This window comes from Babylonia areolata, chromosome 17, assembly GCF_041734735.1.
Source record: "Babylonia areolata isolate BAREFJ2019XMU chromosome 17, ASM4173473v1, whole genome shotgun sequence".
NCBI classification, from domain to species: domain Eukaryota; kingdom Metazoa; phylum Mollusca; class Gastropoda; order Neogastropoda; family Buccinidae; genus Babylonia; species Babylonia areolata.
In genome coordinates, this window is record NC_134892.1 from 9,680,955 (window position 1) to 9,707,331 (window position 26,377).

The window sequence follows — 26,377 nt, forward strand, 5'->3', positions numbered from 1 at the left end:
TGTTCTTGATTACTGTATGACAATTAATTTTCTTCTGTGCATGTGTTCTAGTGACTTTCTGCACATATCTATTTCATATATATATATATATATATATATATATATATATATATATATATATATATAATGTTCTGGAGTTTCATGGATCACTGGAAGTTAAATCTACTTTTACTTAACCCTTTGACCGCTGCTGACAAGTATGTTCGTCAGTGAAGGGCTGTCCCTGTCACTTCACTGAGATCGAATCGAGCTGACAGGTCAGAATGTCAGTAACCACTCTTCATTTAGTTTTCTTTCTCTGGGGATTATATCATCTTTGTTCAGTAAAGCCAGTTACATCACTGAACGGTGTACAGAATACCGGAAAGTTAAAAAAACAAAACAAAAAAAAACACACAATCATATTCAAAGCAAGGTTGGAACTGCAGATCAACCGAGTGTCTCACTGACCAGATGTCATTAAGATTCAGCCAGCTGTCAAGGGGTTAATCCAGATGGCCTGAATAATGCTAAGACTGGGGAAGTAGGGTTAAGGTATGTGTGACTTTCTTTCCCTCGTTGTGCAAGAAGAAACCACTGTGTGGATAAGGGAAACTAAAATGAAACACACACACACACACACACACACACACACACACATCATTTGAAAAATGAAAAGATTTGCATTTTTGTCGGAAATAATCCCACAACCAACTAAAGGTCTATATAAAGAAATGCTTTCTAAGTAAGAAGAAAAGGAAGTATTTCTTAATCCACGATTAATCAATCAAGATCCTAACTTCAACACTGGCCAGCGATTGAACTGATCAGATCATCCTTCGGGGAATGGTGTCATCACAAGGGCCAACAGTTGCTTAAGTTACACATGGCTCTCTTTGATACCGATGTGTGTTATGGATTCACAAATCCCTGTAAGTTTGGGGGAATAAAAAGGCTGAATCTGAGCACAGGTGAAAATTTCATGATCATGTGCATGTGCCATGTTGTTGTTGTTTTTTTTGTTTTTGTTTGCAGAAAACTTTGAAAATGAATTGACTCCTCTTTTGCTTTCTGATTGTCTCCCTTGCTATGTTGCTGGTTGTTCTCATTCAGTGAACGGCTTTATTTCATTATTCCCATTGTGGAAATCACTCTTTGGTGGGGTTTTTTGATAACTGATTATATCCATTATTATCATTATTATTATCATCGTTGTTGTTGTTGTTATTATTATTAATCTATATTATTATTATTGTTGTTGTTGTTAATCTATACTTATTATTATTATTATTATTATTACCATCATCATCATCGTTGTTGTTGTTGTTATTATTATTGTTAATCTATACGTTTTATTATTATTATTGTTGTTGTTGTTGTTGTTGTTAATCTATATTTATTTTTATTATTATTATTATTATGATTGTTGTTGTTATTGTTGTTGTTTTCCTCAGTGTGTGTGTGTGTGTTTGTGTGTGTGTGCCAATACAGTGAGTGAGAATTGATGAAAGACTAAATCCAACTGTATACAGATATCACCGTAGAGATAACCAGTGAGATTTTGTTTTGCGCTTTTCAAGTTTATAAGATTGGTTTGGGATTGTTCTTCCTTTTCCTCCAAAATCATGTTTTCACAATAGCAAATACATAGATATATGTTCATGTTTGAAAAGTACAAACACTCGCCTTTATACAAAAAAATAACTTATAAAACACTCGCATGTGCACACATTATATGCATGTATACCATACATACATGCGTGCCCGCAAACATACGTGCAAGCCCGCAAGCATACAGACCCCAACCATACAATCATGCATACATGCAGATATACGTATATTGAAACAGACGGGTAAACAGACGTACAGAAGGACAGAGAACACACAGACAATCAAACGAACAGTGATCCTCAAAGCTTGTGAACTAATTCAGACTTGGCAGTCTCAGAGTTTCAAGGTTAAAAAAAAAAAACAAAAAAAAAACAGTCAATAATGTAGGATAATTTGAAGATCACAGTGGAAAATTTGTTTAAAAAAAAAATCAACCCAACAAAGTAACGAACAAACAAACAAAATGAACACTTGAATTATTCTTTCACATCATGTGGCTGGAATTTCAGATTAGTATTCCAGATTCGTTCCATACTTTATCATTTGTGAGAGGTAGGAAAACCTGTTGGAATTTTTAATATGCGACCAAAAAAAATTTTTTTTAAAGTTCATCATTATTACATTGCAGTAGAACACAATCTTGATACTTGATAGAACGGATGATTTATCCCAAACTCCCATCCCCAACCGCTGCAGTACTGCTGGCCTTTCACATCATTTTGATGTTTTGCGTTTCTCTGATACCGGTGTATGGGAACTCATTTCCTTTGGATTTTTTTTTTTTTAATTAGATATTTCTTGTATCATCTAATATACCGCTTCAATTGCATTCCAGTTGTCATTATGTCCAATTCTTTTGCTACGATGGTGCTTCATTGAGTGCATGCAGTGTGTGTGAGACATGAAAGACGAACTTTTTGTAATGCTGATTTTGTACAGTCTTCAATTGCATTCCAGTTGTCATGTGTAAAATGCTTTTGCTACGATAGTGTTTCACTGAGTGCTCTGTGTGTGTGTCTGACGTGTAAAACGAACTTCTTGTTATACTGATTATGTATAGTCTTTTAAGAGAATTTATTCATATTTTCATTGCAAGGGAAACGTTTACTCAGAACGCTGTTTTTTTATTGTTTTCTTGTTTTTGTTTTTTGGGGTGTTTTTTGGGGGTGGTTTTTTTTTTCTTTCTTTCTTTCTTTCTTTCTTTCTTTCTTTCTTTTCCTTTCTTACAGCTTGATTTGCAAATAAACTGCATGATGAAAAAGGAAATGATGGATTTTCCTGTGATGACAGGCCTCTGGGTGTGTGCATGAACATGCGTGTGTGTGCGTGAAGGTGCGTGCGTGTGGTGTGTGCGTACGTGCGTGCGTGTATGTATGTATGTATGTGTGTGTGTGTGCGTGAAGGTGCGTGCGTGTGGTGTGTGCGTACGTGCGTGCGTGAATGTATGTATGTATGTGTGTGCGTGAAGGTGCGTGCGTGTGTGTGGGGGGGTCGGGGGGTGGGGGTTGGGGGGGGGTGTAGCTCCAGTATCCGTTTTCAATGTTTGCAAGTTTACGAAACGATAATAAAAATGTTCAGTTGAAATTCGGTAACTGTATCAAATAGGGAAAAGTTCATCGATTCTTCTTCTTCTTTGACGGGCGCAATAGCCGAGTGGTTAAAGCGTTGTACTTTCAATCTGAGGGTCCCGGGTTCGAATCTCGGTAACGGCGCCTGATGGGTAAAGGGTGGAGATTTTTTCGATCTCCCGGGTCAACATATTTGCAGAAGGTCAAGGTTCACTGGGACAACTTGGGTGGGGTCAGGGTTCACTGGGACAGCTTGGGTGGGGTCAGGGTTCACTGGGACAACTTGGGTGGGGTCAGGGTTCACTGGGACAGCTTGGGTGGGGTCAGGGTTCACTGGGACAACTTGGGTGGGGTCAGGGTTCACTGGGACAACTTGAGTGGGGTCAGGGTCAGGGTCGACGTTCACTGGGACAACTTGGGTGGGGTCAGGGTTCACTGAGACAACTTGGGTGGGGTCAGGGTTCACTGGGACAACTTGGGTGGGGTCAGGGTTCACTGGGACAACTTGGGTGGGGTCAGGGTCAGGGTCGAGGTTCACTGGGACATTTTGGTCAGGGACAGGGTTCACTGGGACAACTTGGGTGGGGTCAGGGTTCACTGGGACAACTTGGGTGGGGTCAGGGTCGAGGTTCACTGGGACAACTTGGTTGGGGTCAGGGTGCAGGGACAACTTGGGTGGGGTCAGGGCCAGGGTTCACTGGGACAACTTGGGTGGGGTCAGGGTCAGGGTTCACTGGGACAACTTGGGTGGGGTCAGGGTCTGGGTCAGGGTCCACTGGGACAACTTGGCTGGGGTCTGGGTCAGGGTCCACTGGGACAACTTGGGTGAGGGTGCACTGGGACAACTTGGTTGGGGTCAAGGTCCGCTGGGACAACTTGGGTGGGGCCCGACCCGTTTCCCTATGACCTCATTACCTTGGTCGTCTTCCCGACGGTCCAGAGCCCCCCTTCGCGATACGTGTCCAATGACGTATTGCTGCGGTCCAACCCGGGAGACACCGTGGGGTTCGGGACTGAAGTGTGTCAGGCTGCTGAGGAAGCGCAAACCCGGCCTCATGGTTGTGACCACTGCAGGGTGGAGTGCCAGGCACAGTGAGCCACACAAGTTTAGCCAAGAGCGCTGGCCCCAAGAGAAAGGAAAGAGAGATTGACACGAAGTAAGAAACAAAGAAAGTAGCGATTCCAAGAGGAGCAGAATCGAATCGAAAGTCAGAGACGACAAGAGAGGGTTAGAAAGACCCAACAAGCCGCAGGTAAGGAGCAGGCCAAATGAGCACGCTTAAAAGCCAAAAAAGACTCTATCTCTCTCTCTGTATACACACACACACACACACACACACACACACACACACACACACTTTGTTTTTTTAAGCGTCAAATGAAGCAGTGCAGAAAACCGGATGAGATAAGAGTCGAGAGCCTGGCCAGAAGGCACGAGTCATTGTGCTTGTAGCTGTGAACAGTGTTTGATTGGCTGGAGCAGGGTGGACTTGGCTGGGTGTCTTATAACTGAGTTAGCCGCGAAATTTGGACAAACAGAACAAACCAACAAGCCTAGTTTGCATCAGTTTGACATGGCACAGACCAAACAATGTTTTCAAATTCTGTGGGATTGAATCTTCTGGAAATATTCCTCTGAATGTACCTTGGAACACTTCTTGAATAAATCTGTCCGAAAGATCTGAGCAGCTTTTGACAGATGGAGCAAATCAGAATGATTATTGCAAGCAACCTTTACAGCCTCCCCAATGCCTCTTCAAACAAAGGAATCGCTTCTTTGTCATGATCTGTTGAGACAAGGCCAGGCACAGCAGCCAAGATTTTCTTACGCAGTCATGATGTGTGCACTGAAACACCTGCTAATCCAAGATCATTCAGGTAGGAGGGGGGTAGAGGAGGTGCAGGGTAATGTGTGTGGTGTGTGTGTGTGTGTGTTGGAGCTCATGTACGTTTATATGCATTTGACTGTGCTTTCATATCTGTGAAACTGCATGTTCGGTGCATATCTGTTATGCATGTGTGGGTGTATATGTGAATGTGTGTCTTCATGTTTTACATCTATTTGCTTATTTATCATCATTGTTATCTTTTTTTTTACATTATAGTTATTATTTATTTATTTATTTGTGTAAGCTTATCTATTATTTATTCACCTTTTTTTTTCCTCAAGGCCTGACTAAGCGCGTTGGGCCATGGGTTACGCTGCTGGTCAGGCATCTGCTTGGCAGATGTGGTGTAGCGTATATGGATTTGTCCGAACGCAGTGACGCCTCCTTGAGCTACTGAAACTGAAACTGAAACTCAGGTAGGAAGAATACAGCTGAGAAAGATAAGGCATGCTGAATACAGGATAAGCAAAATCAGTTTTATCTCTGAAATCCTCTCTGAACCCAATCGGGTCAGCAAAGGCAATGGCAAGAACTTTTTTTCATCTTCATCCTCTTTATCAAGTGCAATCTTGGGCTGGAGCCTAAAGAATGCTGAAAGACACTTTGTGTGATACCTTGCTTCTGTTGCGAGCGTATCACCATGCTGAAAGACACTGTGTGATACTTTGTTTCTGTTGCGAGCGTATCACCATGCTGAAAGACACTGTGTGATACTTTGTTTCTGTTGCGAGCGTGTCACCATGCTGAAAGACACTGTGTGATACTTTGTTTCTGTTGCGAGCATATCACCATGCTGAAAGACACTGTGTGTGATACTTTGCTTCTGTTGCGAGCGTATCACCATGCTGAAAGACACTGTGTGATACTTTGTTTCTGTTGCGAGCGTATCACCATGCTGAAAGACACTGTGTGTGATACTTTGTTTCTGTTGCGACCGTATCACCATGCTGAAAGACACTGTGTGATACTTTGTTTCTGTTGCGAAGGTGGCAGAATGGTTAAGACGCTCAGCTGCCAATACAGAGAGTCCGTGAGGGTGTGGGTTCGAATCCCGCTCTCGCCCTTTCTCCTAAGTTTGACTGGAAAATCAAACTGAGCGTCTAGTCTTTCGGATGAGACGATAAACCGAGGTCCCGTGTGCAGCACGCACTTGGCGCACTGAAAAAGAACCCATGGCAACGGGAGTGTTGTCCTCTGGCGAAATTACGTAAAATGAAATCCACTTTCATAGGTACACAAATATGTAAGCATGCACTCAAGGCCTGACTAAGCGCGTTGGGTTATGCTGCTGGTCAGGCATCTGCTCAACAGATGTGGTGTAGCGTGTATGGATTTGTCCGAACGCAGTGACGCCTCCTTGAGAAAGTGAAACTGAAACTGAAACTGTTGCGAGCGTGTCACCATGCTGAAAGACACTGTGTGATACTTTGCTTCTGTTGCGAGCGTATCACCATGCTGAAAGACACTGTGTGATACTTTGTTTCTGTTGCGAGCGTATCACCATGCTGAAAGACACTGTGTGATACTTTGCTTCTGTTGCGAGCGTATCACCATGCTGAAAGACACTGTGTGATACTTTGTTTCTGTTGCGAGCGTATCACCATGCTGAAAGACACTGTGTGATACTTTGCTTCTGTTGCGAGCGTATCACCATGCTGAAAGACACTGTGTGATACTTTGTTTCTGTTGCGAGCGTATCACCATGCTGAAAGACACTGTGTGATACTTTGCTTCTGTTGCGAGCGTATCACCATGCTGAAAGACACTTTGTGTGATACTTTGCTTCTGTTGCGACCGTATCACCCGATGAAGGTTTCCTAAGCAGATCCTGGGATTGAAGCTGTTCTGCATGTCCCTGAGCAGAATGGAGACATTGTGTTATCCCACTGTCTGCTGGTCCATCACAGAAAAAACAACAAAAAACAAACAGTAAAAAACGAAACGTGTCTTGGTACAAGTTGTTTGTACTTGCACTGCATACTATCTATGCCACCAAAACTGAACAGCTGCCTTGCATTTTCTGTTGTGGATATGGGTTTCCTGATCATTATTGATTTGTTAATAAGCAACATGTTTTAGCATCCGATACCAATCTTGGAAGATAACAGAAATAATTATGTGGTACACATTTCATTTCTAATTTCTCTCCTTCGTGTGTGAATGTGTGTGTGTGTGTGTGTGTGTGTGTGTGCACAAGTGTGTGTGCGTGTGTGTGTTGTTGTTGTTTTTAAAAGAAAAAGAAAAAAGGGAGCAAAAAAAGACTACAAAATGCTTCACACTCGCACACGCGCGCGCGCGCACACACACACACACACACTGGCCAAAAAGTCCTGAATCAACACCTGTGAACTGTAGTGTTTTATTTGCAAGGATATACAGGGAGGTACAGAGAGGGGAGACAGAGGGAGGGAAACAGAGTGGGGGAGGGATACAAAGGGAGGGAGATACAGAGAGGGAGACAGAGGGAGGGAGGGAGGGAGACAGAGGAAGGGAGATAAAGAGGGAGGGAAACAGAGGGAGGGAGGGATACAAGGAACAACTTCTTACATTGGTCTTTCACATATTTATCACCTGTCTTTAAATCGCTTTTCACGTCTGTTGTCATAACATCCACCAATGAGTTTGTAGATGGATCTGTGCAGAGTATTGTATTAATACAAAATAAATGTGTCATATATTGGGTTAAAAAATGGGCTCCTTACAGAAAGATGCATGAACTTACGCATCATTACAAAAATGAACACGATAAATATATACACTACCATACCATCCCTAATGGCACATCTGGAGTGATAGCCTAGAGGTAACACATCCACCTTGGAAGCGAGAGAATCTGAGCGAGCTGGTTTGAATCATGGCTCAGCCACCGATATTTTCTCCCCCTCCACTAGACCTTGGGTGGTGGACTGGACGCTAGTCATTCACGTGAGACGATAAACCAAGGTCTCGTGTGCAGCATGCACTTAGCGCACGTAAAAGAACCTACAGCAACAAGAGGGTTGTTCCTGGCAAAATTATGTAGAAAAAACCACTCTGATAGGGAAAACAAATAAAACTGCGCACAGGAAAAAATACAAAAAAAAAATGGGAGGCAACGTACTTTCCCTTGGGAGAGCAGCCCGAATTTCACACAGAGAAATCTGTTGTGATAAAAGAAATACAAATACAAATAATACAGGAAAGAAAATAACAACAACAAAGCATGTATAATAAATACAATGCCTTAAATATTTACATGCTGGTAATTATACAACAGTACCTGATCATGTCTGTGGCTGTCTGTGTCTGTGGGTGCAGGCTGCCACACCAGAAAGAGCCACTCATTTCTTACCAGATGCACTGTAAAGCAGAATGGATCATCATACCATTTTGTTTCAGATTTCTCTCATGTACTTGTACACAAGTAGAACAGCAACCTAAGAAACGGGTCTTGTTATCTCTGGCCACACCACACAAAAGCATGAAGTGGTCTTCACCTCTATACATTTATCTTATCTGATGACAAGAAACAATAATTGTCAGTGGTATGAAATCTGAAGTCAGTTAATAAGCACACAATCTGTTTCCTGGTAAATGGTTGATCCCTGCCCCCCTCCCCTTGCATCCCTGATCAAAATCATTGAAGAAAAATACTTTCTGATCTGTATCATTCAGGTTAAATACCTCCCCATCAGTATTACTTTAGAGAAATGCTTCATGTCTCATTGATTTTTTTCTGATTTTCCACTCACTATTATTATTATTACAGTTGCTGCTTCTAGTCCAGCCGATTGCACATGGCCATATCAGGACTGCCCAACTACACAAATATCCAACAACGTTAAACATAAAACTGTCAAATCCACAAAAAGAACATTAAGATAACCTACAAAACACAGTTTATGGCACATTATCCTAACCATTTAGATCACACACAAAAAATAAATAAATAAATTTTTACAAAGGTCAGAAATACATATACAGGGAAAAAAGGTTTCATCAATTCAAATCATAATCCTCAAAATTTGCACAAGAAACTAACTGCCTGCAACTAAAAAAAACATCATGACAGTTTCTTTTTTCTCAAATTATGAAGACAATGAGCCACCTAACAGCAAACCATTAGGAATTGGCTACATACAGCGGAAGAATCAAAATCCTCTGTTCGACTCTGTATTGTTACAGCTTCTGCCAAAGCAAGACACAAAGGCCATGATCAGAACCACGCCCAACACAGAACATTCAAGTCTTCCACAATGACACTGAAACAGTGCTCACAGTTGCTTGGACGTTTCTGTGAATCAAGTTTGTTGGCTACAAATGCGCTGAGCCAAAATCTCCTATCATCTAGTCAGTCCAGTAAAACAACACTAAAATAAGTCAGAGAGTAGCATAAATCAAGTCACTAATTTCCATCCACTGTATTCCTGTTTATGCAATTTTCAATGGGTAAATGGAACACTGCACAACTTCACACACATCAAACAAAATGGTTTTTCAATTCATACACACGGAAAATACAACAAAAAACAAATATACATGCATATGTATCCAGGTTGACTACAATCTTCATTGGGCCAGCTTAGCAGATGACTTTTGTGACTCAACGAAGGTTACTGAGGAAGTTGGTAAATCGGGCTTAAGTTATCTCCCTTCACAGAGAGCCGTATGATTTTTCATCAATTTGACAAATTATAAACACTTCCTAATAGATGAGATTATAGTTTTTAGGTTATTGGACTTTAGAAAGATCATAACTCTTAGTTGTAATGATATCATCAGGCCAGAAAGCCTATAACTCTTTCAAATTAATATTTATATGAATGAATTTTGGTGCGATCTTTGAAATCCACTGAGTTAAAACATACAAATACCTTGGTTTTCTATGAATCAACATTGTTACTTGGAATTTAGATTGTGCATTAAAATGTAAATGATTAATCTTGCTTCTCATGTATCGCTTTCCATGTGCGCCTAAGATATAGGCATGCGATGGTACAAAATGTCTGACAGTATTTCGGCCCCACAAAACTCAAATCTCTTCTTCAAGCCACTGGAATTTGTCAGTGCCGATTTGAGCAAAATATGTTTTCACAATACCTAGACATTTTTACAGCGTGTTTTGCAGATGTTTGCATTTCTGTTAATCAATCTGATTCATATCATACATGTATAATTGGAATGTAGCTGGTTTGAACTAAGTATTTCATTGCCGATCACTAGTGCCAAAAGCACCGCCAAGCGGTGCTGACATGGGAGCTGTCCGTTGAGTTATCTCTTAAATTTTGACATAAAAAATCTTTACTCTAGAAGCAGATTCTATAGATAAATTTTATATAGTTGGAAATTCACGATTTTCAGTTACTTAACAATTATATTACATATCACGATGTACCGATAGTTGTAATGTACAGACATGATAAATGAACTCATTAAAATCTGGTTCATTCAGTGATTCTTTTTGTTCAGTTTTTAATTATATTATTTGTGTAGAAAATGGTTTAGCTTAAGAAAAAGCTCATCTCTTGCAGTCTTGTGTGATCTGTAACATGTCTATGTTAGTTCCTCGAGCCAAAAGTTGGACGCCGCTAAATTTGGTCAATCACACACAAGCTTGGCGCCACAAGACTCGCGAAGGGCCGGTTTCGTGAGTTGCTTCACGGCGCTGGCTTTGCGGTTCGGCGGAACTGAGTATAATGAGTGAGTGAGTGACAGGGCAGAACTCTCCTAGTCTCCTTCTATCTGTGTTTACCTTCACAAATCAAATCAAATCAAATCAAAAACACTTTATTAATCCACATGGAAATTAAGTTGTGCAATCACAGGCTCATTGTAAACACTGGCATAAAATCATGCGCAACATAAGAAGAGATTAAAACTAGTCAAATAAGAATTCCCAATAGCTGACGATATACTAACCCCCCCACTCCCCACACACACATACTCATGTTAAGACAATAGGGTATTGCACAACAATATTAACAAATGAAAACATCCAACAAAAAAAAAGGGTATAAGATTACTAAAAATGACATGCGCGCACGCACGCACACACACCCACACACACATACACACACATGCACACACGTTAAGACCATAAGGTATTGTACAACAATACATAAATAAAAACATCAAGGGAATAAATCGTATATATAAGTAAAATGCACACACACACACACACGCACACACACACACACACTCACACACACACAAACAACGTATGCATGCACATAACATATGTCACGCCAATAAGATTAGAACATTAACATTAAGATACATGAAATCCAAGTAAAATAAGAAAATATTTAAAAATCACTTCCGATCACACACACACACAAATGCTTGCTTGCCCGTGCTCACCCGCTCAGTCCCACATGCACGCATAATGTCTGCTCCCATACACTCGTCTGCTGGTGAAGTTCAGGTGTTGCTGTGGCGAGGGGGCTTGGGGGGTGGGAGGGTTCACTTAGTGTATTGGATGTTTTGATTGTGTGCGCGAATGGCTGTAGGAATAAATGAATTAATGTATCGAGATGTTCTTGCGCGTGGAGCTCTAAACCTACCACTTATGTCTGACCTTCTGCTATTAATGTCATCATGTAGTGGGTGTCTTACGTCGGTCAAAATTGTTATTAGTCTGTCAGTCAGTTTTCTATTGTGCATGTCGCTAAAGGTGTCTTGTCTTATACCCACCACCCCACCCGCTTTCCTAATGACTTTTTCCAACCTGTCTTTGTCATGTTTGGTCAGGTTTCCCCCCCAGCACACGGCTCCGTATGTTAAAACACTACAGACAACAGATGTGTAAAACATTTGGAGCATCTGCTTGCATACATTAAAAGATTTCATTTTTCTAAGACAGTATACCACCCCATCACACATATACATACACACACACACACACACACACACATATATATATATATATATATATATATATATATATATATACAGAGAGAGAGAGAGAGATTTGTCCATATATTGCACAGACATTACTGACTGCTGTCAACAAGGTATAAATATGGAGGGTAAGCATGGTGCTGTGCTTCAGAAAGAAATGAAACCTGTGACAGAAAAAAAAAGTTACTTTACAGAACACAGTGTCTTTCTAAATCTTGATAAACAGGGTAGTGCACACACATAAAGTTCGGTCTATTGAGCACACTGGTATATAAGCCACACCCACTAAATTTTGGACAAAAATTGAACTTCATACATACATAAGCTGCACTGGCTTATAAGCCGCACTTATTTATGGTACTGGAACACATACTGATACTTCAGAAAAGCTGTCAATTCTGTAGGTTATGAAATAAACACAAGCGGGAACAACACGAAGAAAAGCAAGCGAAAATACTGCTAGTGCCACAAAAAAATAAATAAATAAATACAACAAAAATAAGATCCATAACGTCATCCTGCTCACTGAATCCACTGAAATCTTTGTCTTCAGTGTCCGAGTTGAAGAGAACCAGCACAGCTTCCTCCGCCATCTTGTCACTGACTTCAGCCTCGCTTTCACTTCATGAACATGAATGTAAAGTGGAGGTCGCTGCTGGTTCGCTGCTTGCACTGTCGTCTGCTAGGTCGATCGCCTTCAATTTGAAGGCTGTATCATAGGCATTGCATTGCGTTTTCAGCATGATGAGGGTGTATGCTTGAGCAGAGTAGAACTCAATGCTGATCTGAAGGCTTTAATGTGTGGGGATTTGATTTATAAAACGTGAACAGTTAGCACACTATCCTGAAGCTCATCCAAAAATTCATGGACAGAAATCATGATTTTGGTGAGTTGAAGGGCAGCTAAGAATAGATGAGAACGTGACACTCTTGGGATCGTTAAAATCCTCAAATAAGCCGCATCACTGTATAAGCCGCAGCTTCAGCTGGGGTAAAAAGTCGTGGCTTATAGACCGAACTTTATGGTACCTCATATATACAATCGTTAAACACAGCGAGAGAACAGAAAATTACCTATCTATATCTCTCTTTGCAAGGTGCCACTGTAGTATCACACACGTCATCATCATTCTGGTGAGGAAGAACATTTATTAAAAATAAATAAATAAAAGAAAGCAGAAAAGAAAAGAAACTGATAGGTTTTATTAAAACAAGTGAAAGAAACGAAACAAAACAAAACAAAACATGATCAGATTCTATTCAAACAGAAGAAGCAAAAATTTCGAAAACCAGGAAATCAAAATCAAATTATGGGTGCTTTGAGCCTCGCCGACCACTAAGGCCATCTCTCAAACCAAGAACAGAGACCCTCTCTGTATCAACCTGTTCTCACACACACAAACTGCCTGTTCACACCTGTTGCCCCTGTCTCTCTCACAGATTTCCACACGACATACAGAGCCAGGCAGACAACATGATGCCCCATCTCTTCCACTGTCACCCCTCCACCATCTCCATCTTCAGCAAAACATAAAGAAAGGAATATCAAAAAAAGCAACAGCAAAAACATCTGTTCAGATAGTTCACCAGTTAAAACTTTAGCACCACCTGAAACTGTCCCTTGAATAACAACAGTTTACACAGGCATACAAATATACATACTACATAAACCAAATGGATCCAATTTTCTACACCTTCTTGCTCAACAAATCATAGTATTTATAATAAATCTTCACACGCTCTTGTCAATCAACTGAACCTTCAAGCAGTAACTCAAACAAGAAGCAGGGATAAACACAATTAAAAAAAATAAATTAAAAAAAAAAATTTTTTAATTCTGCTGAACACTTTCTTTCCTTTAGCTCAAAGCCAATCACAATGTATCATCAATACAAAGGACAAAGGTCATTTTCCATGGAGTGAAGTAGGTCATCCATACTTCTTCATTGTGCAGACCAAGTTCAATAAACAGCACCAAGACATCATTATGTAACTACATGCAACTACAATGTACTTTCAAAAACACACTGTACCTTTTTATCATTTTTTTTCTTTTCTTTTGTTGTTATCTTTTTCATTTTTTGATGGTCTTTTTCTTAATAATTTTCCTCTTTTTTTGGTCTTTTTCTATCTCTTTTATTTTATTCTATTTATTTATTTTTATTTTTTTGCTTCAATGTTCACCCCCATGTCTGGCCTCAAGCCCATACCATACTCATCTCTGGGTAGGAGCCAACTGTGAGCCGAAAAACTCCACCTCCACTGGGATTCGAACCCGCGTACTCCCAGCTGTCGGTCTGCAATGCTCACCACTTTGCCACGGTGGCTGGTATTATTGTTCATTTGTTATCATCTTTGTTATCTGTAGTATGTATGTACCCCCACGTCATTAGGGCTGTAGAGCTAGTAACATCAAAGCGTTCAGAGTTCTCTCCCATAAGGGGGCTCCAAGGTTCCCCTTTTCTAACAATCCTGAACTGTTGTCAGGTGCAGATCCACATCCTTGTCCTCTCTACTGTCTCCCTTGTCCTGTGGCTCAATGCTGATGGCAGTGTACATGGGCTGCTCTGTGCCTGAAGCCAATGGCTGCACACTTTCATCCTTGTCTTTGTCCTCGTCTGTGTCCACACGGCTTTGACCCAATGAACCTTCAGCGTGTGTCAGCTGCTCTGTGCCTGAGGCCAATGGCTGCAGACTTTCATCCTTGCCTTTGTCCTCGTCTGTGTCCACACGGCTTTGACCCAATGAACCTTCAGCGTGTGTCAGCTGCTCTGTGCCTGAGGCCAATGGCTGCAGACTTTCATCCTTGTCTTCGTCCTCGTCTGTGTCCACACCACTCTTACCCGACAAACTTTCAGTGGTCACTCCTGTTCCATGACTTTCATCAATGCCAACTTGCCTGCACAAAAATGAACATGGAAGTGAGACAGACTGACAGAAAGTATGAGAGAGAAAAGCTAGAGAGAGAGAGAATGAGTGAGAGAGAGAGATAGAGAGCGAATGTGAAAGGTCCAAAAAGACCAGAAACCTATCAATCCAAATCATACTTTTGTTCACCATCTGAAATGAGTGTCTGTCAGACCAAAAGGTGTGTGCTGGAAACCAAACCATTTCATCTAGCTGAAGCAGCCCACACTGATCAGCATTTCTTTGTTTTAAAATCATAACACAGATCTATTAACCCTTTAACTTCTTTAACTATTTGTGATTTTTACAAAAAAAATCACCAACTTCTAAAAAATGTTTTTTTCAAATCACAAAAAATAAAATTGTGCACAAAAGTACGTAAAAGTATATGTTTTCTTGACGGAAAATGAATGGAGAATATAATTATCACAACTTCAATGTTGACATGAGATAACTCCCAATCAGGGGAAGATAACTTAGATTTTTAGGAAAAAAACAAAAAACCACAGAATATTTGGAAAAAATAAAGAAGAAAATTCAAGTTCCTTTATTTTACAGGTGGAAATAGTGCTAAAATATTAGCAAATGTATTATACACAACAACCAGCTGCAACTATGTTGTTTCCTGCATGTTGTTTTAAACATAAGCACAGTACATAACCACTCTTATACACCCACACCAACGCCCATAAACATTATCACACAATATTACAACGCAAAAACTCACTGTAAACAATATTTCGGCTTGAAGCTTTCATCTGAAGGGTTTCATAGTGGATGGAAACACCAAAATGAAGGTTTCAAGCTAAAATATTAATGGGTTTTTTCTATACCCACTTCTAACAAGACCCCACCCCCTTCCTGTTACTGTACCTTCTAGCAAGTAATCATCATCAGGATAGCCAGAAGCACTTCAGTTGATCAAAAACAACATTACTTTCATTTTCTATCAAGTTTCTGTAGTTGCTATTGTCAACGTTGTGCAGAAAATCAAACAAAATTCTAGCCACATCTTCTGCACTAAACATTTTGGTGGCCATCTTGACACGTTCAATAGTTTTTTGCTTTAAAAAACGCATCAAAATCAAGTCATAACTTGCCGAGAAATTGCTTCCAACATTGATCAAGGAAGTCGCCATTTGCAAAGGAGGTAAGCGTATGCAAATGAGTGGCTGGACACCTGATTATGCAGTTACCCCTAAACCACGGCTGTATATACAGTTGGAAGTGAAAGGCTTAAGTGGTCCCCCTCCACAGGTAATGCAGAGAGGACTTCTGCAGATGCCCCCCTGCAATGTTTGAAGCAGACACCACAGACCTCCTCTTCCCTGCAATGGTCATGCACACGCCCTGATTTTTGGCATTTGAAGCACTGAAATGTTGACGGCACACCCAGTGACACGATGACCTGCAGACAGCCTACTTTCATGTTATCTGGCAGCGATGTCAGGCAGAACGACAAATACCCATGGGCACATGGTCTTAGCCCTTGTGCTCAAGTACACAGCACAACTTGGTCACCCCTGGGAGGCCAGTTCTGTTCCGATTTCCATCTCCAATACCTCAAGTTCCATGCATCTTATCACCCCTTTCGAAGAGTTCAGTACCTTGTTAGCTGACACCCTGATCAGCCGGCCAACTGGCGACATCAATTTTAACAGCATCTCAGAATGTGTCTTTGTTGCACACTCTACCAGCACAGACACGTTTCCCAGTTTTTCAATGCTCTGGTGATCTCTGAAGACCCCTTTAAATACCTCTGGCAGTTGCAAAAGGATTCAATCCTGACAAAATCCGCATCAGTATCCTCGATGATCAACCAACTGGGCCAGCTACCACTGATTTATCTGTGTCCATGTCCCTGTTTGTTCTTTTCCTTTTCGATGGGAATGTTTTATGTTTATTCATTGTGTGTGTGTGTAAATGTATGTGAATGCGTGTGTGTGTGTGTGTGTATGAATATGAATGTGTGTGTGTGTGTGTGTGTATCATATGTGCGTGGTGTGGTGTGGTGTGGTTGAACAGAATAGAATATTTTATTGTCATAAAACTTAAAGGTTTATAAGACTCAATAAAACATAGACATGAGCATATTAAGAAAAGAAGCATTCATAATAATAATAGTGAGATTTACATAGTGCTGAATCTTGTGCAGAGACAAATCAAAGCGCTTTCACACCAGTCATTCACAAGCATGCATAACTCTAAAACTGAAGAAACTGAAGACAAGGAAGAGGCAGGGAACGGAGGCTATCTTGTGAAGAGGTGGGTTTTAAGGCCAGACTTGAAAGAGCTGAGTGCAGAGACCTGACGAAGCGGAAGAGGAAGATCATTCCAATCATAAACAAATATCGCCAGCTGTGGCTGTAATTCTTTTAGTTGGATTAATTTACTATGCTTGGCATCTGGACGACATGTATCCATTAGGAATCTGTTTCTATAAATATTGTATTTTACACAAGTGCCTAAAAGGTGTATCTTCTTCTAAACTATTATAGGTATCACACAGTCTTCGCTCTCTTGGTGTATTTCTATACCTTCCCTGTTCAATTTGTAAGTCATGGGCGCTGATTCGTAACATAGTGCTTTTCTGTGTTGTATATTTGCTGTAGTTTTTGAATATGGTTCAGTTTTATAATTTGTCACAGCATTCTAATTCTAATTTAGATGAAATGTTTTGTTTCTGTTTCCAAAATTTTGCATATATTCATTTTCCAGATTTTTCGATATAGCATACTTTAATCTTTAACACTAAAAGAGAACTGATTTTTCCAAACATGATCTAATTCAGTGCTAGTTATTATATTTCTTATGAAAAGTAGCCACTGAACATTTTTGTTTGTTTGACAATACATGCATTTATATTTGTTTGACGATACATGCATTTATATGTTGTGTATAAAAGTGAATGTTGAGGAAGCTCGAATATATGTATTCAGTAGCCAATAACATATTTTTAGACTAATAGGGAATCTTCCTAATTCTCCTAAAACTGGGAGAACCATTGCTTTTTTATGCACCCCAAGTAGTTGTTTACAGAACTTGACATAAAGTCTTTCATGTGGAAATTTGTTGAAAAGACAATTACTGAATAATTTGAATAAATTAAATGATACTCTCCTGTTACATCATATGGAAACCAAACTTCTGCTCCATATGTTGATACAGGTGTTATTTAAGTATCATATAACTGACTGTATGCAGACTGTGGTACGTGCGTGTGTGTCTGGTGTGGTGTGGTGTGGTGTGGTGTGATGTGGTGTGTGTGTGTGTTTTAAAACATACATGTTTTAAAGTGTTATGTGTTCATACACATGTATGCACCTCCCTGCACTCCTGTCAGAGAATGCAGACTGTGAGGAGTGCAGGTGCAGACATGCCTGTACAAGCACACTGCTCTGCATCATTCCCTGGCTCCAGAACCAACACCCTCCCACAGGGGGAGGTGACCCTGGCTCCAGAACCAACACCCTCCCACAGGGGGGAGGTGACCCTGGCTCCAGAACCAACACCACAGGGGGAGGTGACCTTGGCTCCAGAACCAACACCCTCCCACAGGGGGAGGTGACCCTAGCTCCAGAACCAACACCCTCCCACAGGGGGAGGTGACCCTAGCTCCAGAACCAACACCCTCCCACAGGGGGGAGGTGACCCTGGCTCCAGAACCAACACCCCACAGGGGGCAGGTGACCCTGGCTCCAGAACCAACACCCCACAGGGGGGGGTGACCCTGGCTCCAGAACCAACACCCCACAGGGGGAGGTGACCCTAGCTCCAGAACCAACACCCCACAGAGGGAGGTGACCCTGGCTCCAGAACCAACACCCTCCCACAGGGGGAGGTGACCTTGGCACCAGAACCAACACCCCACAGGGGGCAGGTGACCCTGGCTCCAGAACCAACACCCTCCCACAGGGGGAGGTGACCCTGGCACCAGAACCAACACCCCACAGGGGGGGGGGAGGTGACCCTGGCTCCAGAACCAACACCCCACAGGGGGAGGTGACCCTGGCTCCAGAACCAACACCCTCCCACAGGGGGAGGTGACCCTGGCTCCAGAACCAACACCCTCCCACAGGGGGAGGTGACCCTGGCTCCAGAACCAACACCCTCCCACAGGGGGAGGTGACCCTGACACCAGCAAGACGAACGATTCAAACCAAACACATATCATCTGCAACAACTACTTACTTTTTTTCAGGCCTCTTCATCCTCTTCCCAACCCTCTGAAGCCTCCTGCTGTTCCTGTACAAGTGGAACACCACCATGGTGATGGCCATAATCACACTGACAGCTGCCATCATCCCCAAAGCTACGTGCATTACAGTCTCCCCAGCGTCCTTGCTCCAGTCTTCCTGCTCAGGACCTGAAGGACCTACAGGAGAAACAAAACAAATACAAAAAAAAAAAAAAAAAAAAAAAAAAAAAAGAAGATGAAAGTTAGAACATGTGAACTTTTTTTTTCAACTTCATACTATCAGAGTTAACCCATTAGTCGCCCCAGCATCCGTCCTCCCGTCTTCCTGCTCAGAGTCTGATGCTGTCCCACAACTGGCATCCTTACACATGCCTGCAAATCAACATGCCACAGTACGGACTGACTCAATGAACCTCCTACAATGGTACAACCTGGGATGTTTATAAAGCCAAGAAAGCTGTTAGGAAATGGGAATATATATATATATATATCTCAACAGGACCCCAGAAAACAACAAATGCTCTTAGGCGCATTTTCCACATGAGGTGCTTACTGCGCACACACACACACACACACACACACACACACACACACACACAATCATGAAAAAGTTATGCGAAATGCTAGATTTTAGTTTGTTGTAGTTCATGAAAACTATATTCCTTCGTTGTACACACACTTTCATGATCCTAACCCTCTTGCATTCAGATTCTCCTGAGTGAACCTCATCCTACTTTTCCTATTCTTTATGCAGTTTTAGATATGCATGATTCTTAAAGAACCACAGACATAATCATATGAACCTCTAGGTTAATGAAATCTGCTGTTCATACAATGTATTGCAACCAGAACTATATTTTGTCTGTTTAAGTGTAAAAGGTCATGCGACTGTCACCTATCACCAAACGTGTCACATTTCATGGTGACATTCACACTACAACATGCAAACATGTAGTTACACCATGCACATGTACACTGTCAGTGTAAGATGGAAGCGGAAGCCTACCCATGACCCTTCCTTTACATGACTGTACAGATCCAGCAGGGTGTGCCCACAAACATTCACAGCTATTGTCAGTTGTCAAACAACTAAACTAAAAGTAGCTTCAAAACAGTTCCAACTGATGTTTTCAGATGATGACCAACCTCACACCTTGTACCTCCAGATGATGTCCAACCTCACACACCTGTACCTCCAGATGACCAACCTCACACACCTGTACCTCCAGATGACCAACCTCACACCCCTGTACCTCCAGATGATGTCCAACCTCACACACCTGTACCTCCAGATGACCAACCTCACACACCTCTGTACCTCCAGATGACCAACCTCACACCCTGTACCTCCAGATGATGACCAACCTCACACCCCTGTACCTCCAGATGACCAATCTCACACACCTCTGTACCTCCAGATGATGACCAACCTCACACCCCTGTACCTCCAGATGATGACCAACCTCACACCCCTGTACCTCCAGATGATGACCATCTCACACCCCCTCTGTACCTCCAGATGATGACCATCTCACACCCCCTCTGTACCTCCAGATGATGACCAACCTCACACCCCCTCTGTACCTCCAGATGATGACCAACCTCACACCCCCTCTGTACCTCCAGATGATGACCATCTCACACCCCCTCTGTACCTCCAGATGATGACCATCTCACACCCCCTCTGTACCTCCAGATGATGACCATCTCACACCCCCTCTGTACCTCCAGATGACGACCATCTCACACCCCATGTGTACCTCCAGATGATGACCACCTCACACCCCCTCTGTACCTCCAGATGATGACCATCTCACACCCTGTACCTCCAGATGATGACCATCTCACACCCCCTCTGTACCTCCAGATGATGACCAACCTCACACCCTGTACCTCCAGATGATGACCACCTCACACCCCTGTACCTCCAGATGACGACCATCTCACACCCCCTCTGTACCTCCAGATGATGACCATCTCACACACCCCTGTACCTCCAGATGATGACCAACCTCACACACCCCTCTACCTCCAGATGATGACCAACCTCACACCCCCTCTGTACCTCCAGATGATGACCATCTCACACACCCCTGTACCTCCAGATGATGACCACCTCACACCCCCTCTGTACCTCCAGATGATGACCACCTCACACCCCCTCTGTACCTCCAGATGATGACCACCTCACACCCCCTCTGTACCTCCAGATGATGACCACCTCACACCCCCTCTGTACCTCCAGATGATGACCATCTCACACACCCCTGTACCTCCAGATGATGACCACCTCACATCCCCTCTGTACCTCCAGATGATGACCAACCTCACACACCCCTCTAACTCCAGATGATGACTAACCTCACACACCCCTGTACCTCCAGATGATGACCATCTCACACCCTGTACCTCCAGATGATGACCAACCTCACACACCCCTGTACCTCCAGATGATGACCACCTCACATCCCCTCTGTACCTCCAGATGATGACCAACCTCACACACCCCTGTACCTCCAGATGATGACCAACCTCACACACCCTCTGTACCTCCAGATGATGACCAACCTCACACACCCCTGTACCTCCAGATGATGACCAACCTCACACACCCTCTGTACCTCCAGATGATGACCAACCTCACACACCCTCTGTACCTCCAGATGATGACCAACATCACACACCCTCTGTACCTCCAGATGATGACCAACCTCACCCCCTGTACCTCCAGATGATGACCACCTCACATCCCCTCTGTACCTCCAGATGATGACCATCTCACACCCCCTCTGTACCTCCAGATGATGACCATCTCACACCCCCTCTGTACCTCCAGATGATGACCAACCTCACACCCCCTCTGTACCTCCAGATGATGACCACCTCACACCCCCTCTGTACCTCCAGATGATGACCAACCTCACACACCCCTGTACCTCCAGATGATGACCAACCTCACACACCCCTGTACCTCCAGATGATGACCATGTCACACCCCCTCTGTACCTCCAGATGATGACCACCTCACACCCCCTCTGTACCTCCAGATGATGACCACCTCACACCCCCTCTGTACCTCCAGATGATGACCACCTCACACACCCCTGTACCTCCAGATGATGACCATGTCACACCCCCTCTGTACCTCCAGATGATGACCACCTCACACCCCCTCTGTACCTCCAGATGATGACCACCTCACACACCCCTGTACCTCCAGATGATGACCATGTCACACCCCCCCTGTACCTCCAGATGATGACCAACATCACACCCCCCTGTACCTCCAGATGATGACCATGTCACACCCCCTCTGTACCTCCAGATGATCAGAATGACACCCTCCCTGTCTCCACACTGAACTGTCAGTGCACTGACCAGTTCATACAAGTAGTTATCAGTGGGTGACACAGGAATGTAACATTTCGGGCGTTAAGTCACAGATGTGCATGATCATCATCATGACCCAATGGTACACGTCTGCAACTGAAGTATTTAGAACTGAAAGCGGGCAGCAGAGACCAGTGCGTGTGGCAACATGCAGAGGAATCCTGGGTTTCAATGTACCAGATTTTGAGAACGCTGCCCAAACCGTGATACGCTCTCGATTATGGAATTGTGTTCAGGTTTCAAAAAAATGTGTGCGTGTGGGAGGGGGAAGTGGGGGGAGGGGCAGGGGAAGGGGGGGGTTGTGGTTGTGGGTCAGGGGAGGGGGCGTTATGGGTGGGTGTGTCTCCACTGTCTTAAATTGTCTCCAGTGTCTCACATTGGGTCTCCACTGTCTTAAACTGTGTGTCAAAGTGCTGTTTTCAGTTCATGCAGTGCACAGAGTTCTGTTGAAGAAGGTAAGAGCTTTTTCCTCTTTTTCCTTTTGGTTTTCTGTTGTTGTTTTAAATACGGTGAGAGGTTTGATTATAGTGTCTTTTCAAAACTACTGGTATTCTATTTCACACCAAGATTGCCAAAACATTTTTTTTTTCAGACCACACCAACTCTTTTTGTGTCTTTTGGTTTCTGCATGCTGCTGTTAACAGAAAAATCTTAACTGGTGTAAATACAAATTAAAAGACAGGATAGTTATGACTAGCTTATTGTACATTTTATTTACATTTTAGATATTCATGCTAAGACATCCTTTCATCATGTATGCTATTAAACATGTAAAAGGTTAAATGAACATAAAAAAAATAACACCCACAAAAAGTTTGATGTAATTCTATCTCTATTTCTAAAAGGATCTGACAGACTACTTTATTTCTGTAAGCAAAAATACATAAAAACATGGTTTCACTGTGAGTGAAATTGGGTGAACAACATTTGGTTTCCATGTGATGTGATTAACATCATCCACATCCACTCTGATCCCAATGACCTCCAGCAATTATGCAATGCCTCCATTAAAAAAAAAAAATATATATATATATATATACACACACGCACACACACACATCTATGTATATATACATACAGAGAGAGAGAGAGAGAGAGAGAGAGAGAGAGAGGATTTTTTTTAAATAATTTTTTATATGAGCATGATCATGTGGGAAAGACCCATGCAAAAAATGTATACTTTCTTTGCATCTGTTTTAATTCTGTACTCTGTATGTCACACTCAGGTACCCAGTTTTGGAGAATGACCCATATACAGTCACACAGACACTGCACATGTGAACCAATAACAAGGGATGTCCCAACAATGCAAAGCGCCTACTGCCCCTAAAGTATACACCAAATGTCAGCAAAGTCTGCTTACCACCACATCCGGGATCGTCTTGTTCCTGTGCTGCAGCTTCTGAAGACAGTGCTTCTGTGAGAAATAATCAATCAAATGCTGTAAGAGACTACACATAACTGTTGACACTAATAATGTCAATGCAGGACCTACACAAATCTACGGGACTATTGGCAGCATCATGATCATGTAAAACAAACTGTACACAACACAAGCACACACACACACATTCGAAAGTTAGACGGAGCAGGAGTTCTGCCTTGAAGTTCAATAATTGCTCCGGTTTTATTCAATATACAAATCACAGATCTCCTGAAAGGATCATCAAAAGATACGGTTTTAATTCAGAGCACTAATGATATTTGCTTATGAATCAAGGTAACAAACAGAAAACCCAGGGGCTTGAATTATACAAAGAAAATATACCAACATGAGCTAGACAACATTAGCACATAATCTATGACTGAAATAGGTCTCATTTTCTCTCATGAAAAAACATGCATAATGCTCTTCAATTCAGGACGTGATCCTGAAAAACTGCCTGTATTTTACACAGTTGGTACCACCATAATATACACACAACTTACAAAGTTTTTAAGTGTTTTACACTCTTGGACTACCACACAGACCACAAACTCAATAAAGCGATGAAGAGTCTACATTTCTTAAAGACTGTTTGCAAACAATGTAGGGTGAAAGATACTAAGTACAAATATGTTTGTCAAACTGTGTGTGTTCTCAGCTGAGATGTGGTCAGGAGGTATTTTTCAGTGCTCTACAACATGTACTAAGAAAATTGCAAAGTGCAGATTGCAAAGCACATAAACCCTCGCTCAGAGTTCCATTCCATGCATTAACTTTCGGAACTTACAGTATGTGTATATGGGCACTGATATTGTGCATATAAGATGGCCAGTAAAGCAGAAACCAAGTACAGTGAAGACAGCAGAAACCAAGTACAGCGAAGACAGCAGAAACCAAGTACAGCGAAGACAGCAAAAACCAAGTACAGCGAAGACAGCAGAAACCAAGTACAGCAGGAAAACAGAAACCAAGTACAGTGAAGACAGCAGACCAAGTACAGTGAAGACAGCAGAAACCAAGTACAGCGAAGACAGCAGAAACCAAGTACAGCGAAGACAGCAGAAACCAAGTACAGCAGGAAAGCAGAAACCAAGTACAGCAGGAAAACAGAAACCAAGTACAGCGAAGACAGCAGAAACCAAGTACAGTGAAGACAGCAGAAACCAAGTACAGCGAAGACAGCAGAAACCAAGTACAGCGAAGACAGCAGAAACCAAGTACAGCAGTTAAGCAGAAACCAAGTACAGCAGGAAAACAGAAACCAAGCAGGAAAGCAGAAACCAAGTACAGCAGGAAAACAGAAACCAAGTACAGTGAAGACAGCAGAAACCAAGTACAGCGAAGACAGCAGTAACAAGTACAGTGAAGACAGCAGAAACCAAGTACAGTGAAGACAGCAGTAACAAGTACAGTGAAGACAGCAGAAACCAAGTACAGTGAAGACAGCAGAAACCAAGTACAGCAGAAACCAAGTACAGTGAAGACAGCAGAAACCAAGTACAGCAGAAACCAAGTACAGTGAAGACAGCAGTACAGTGAAGACAGCAGAAACTAAGTACAGCAGAAACCAAGTACAGCGAAGACAGCAGAAACCAAGTACAGTGAAGACAGCAGAAACCAAGTACAGCGAAGAAAGCAGAAACCAAGTACAGTGAAGACAGCAGAAACCAAGTACAGTGAAGACAGCAGAAACCAAGTACAGTGAAGATAGCAAAAACCAAGTACAGCAGGAAAGCAGAAACCAAGTACAGCGAAGACAGCAGAAACCAAAGTACAGCGAAGACAGCAGAAACAAAGTACAGTGAAGACAGCAGAAACCAAGTACAGTGAAGACAGCAGTAACAAGTACAGTGAAGACAGCAGTAACAAGTACAGTGAAGACAGCAGAAACCAAGTACAGTGAAGACAGCAGTAACAAGTACAGTGAAGACAGCAGAAACCAAGTACAGTGAAGACAGCAGAAACCAAGTACAGTGAAGACAGCAGAAACCAAGTACAGCAGGAAAGCAGAAACCAAGTACAGTGAAGACAGCAGAAACCAAGTACAGTGAAGACAGCAGAAACCAAGTACAGTGAAGACAGCAGAAACCAAGTACAGTGAAGACAGCAGTACAGTGAAGACAGCAGAAACCAAGTACAGCAGAAACCAAGTACAGTGAAGACAGCAGAAACCAAGTACAGCGAAGACAGCAGAAACCAAGTACAGCAGGAAAGCAGAAACCAAGTACAGTGAAGACAGCAGAAACCAAGTACAGTGAAGACAGCAGAAACCAAGTACAGTGAAGATAGCAGAAACCAAGTACAGCAGGAAAGCAGAAACCAAGTACAGCGAAGACAGCAGAAACCAAGTACAGCGAAGACAGCAGAAACCAAGTACAGCAGAAAAGCAGAAACCAAGTACAGTGAAGACAGCAAAAACCAAAGCCGGGACATAATTCCAATGAAGGATGGTGGTGCAAACAGCCGATAAATCTACATGGTGGTTGCAGGAAAATGGGGCTTTCCTCCTCACCTTTACCCAACCATTCAC

General features: G+C 42.4%; 1 protein-coding gene across 5 annotated transcripts in view; it reads right to left on the reverse strand.

The window, feature by feature from the left end:
* Positions 1 to 7,402: 7,402 nt before the first annotated feature.
* LOC143291641 (uncharacterized) overlaps positions 7,403 to 26,377 on the reverse strand; it is a 43,507-nt gene continuing 24,532 nt past the window's right edge. For 4 of the 5 annotated variants that reach the window (XM_076601617.1, XM_076601616.1, XM_076601614.1 and 1 more), the window contains 3 exons: positions 23,785 to 23,838; positions 19,025 to 19,208; positions 7,403 to 14,828 (listed from right to left, as the gene is read on the reverse strand). In XM_076601617.1, the coding sequence (XP_076457732.1) occupies positions 14,390 to 14,828; positions 19,025 to 19,208; positions 23,785 to 23,838 (677 nt within the window). In that variant the 3' untranslated portion in view covers positions 7,403 to 14,389. The remainder of the gene's footprint in view (positions 14,829 to 19,024; positions 19,209 to 23,784; positions 23,839 to 26,377) is intronic. The other variant, XM_076601619.1, reaches the window with a different exon arrangement.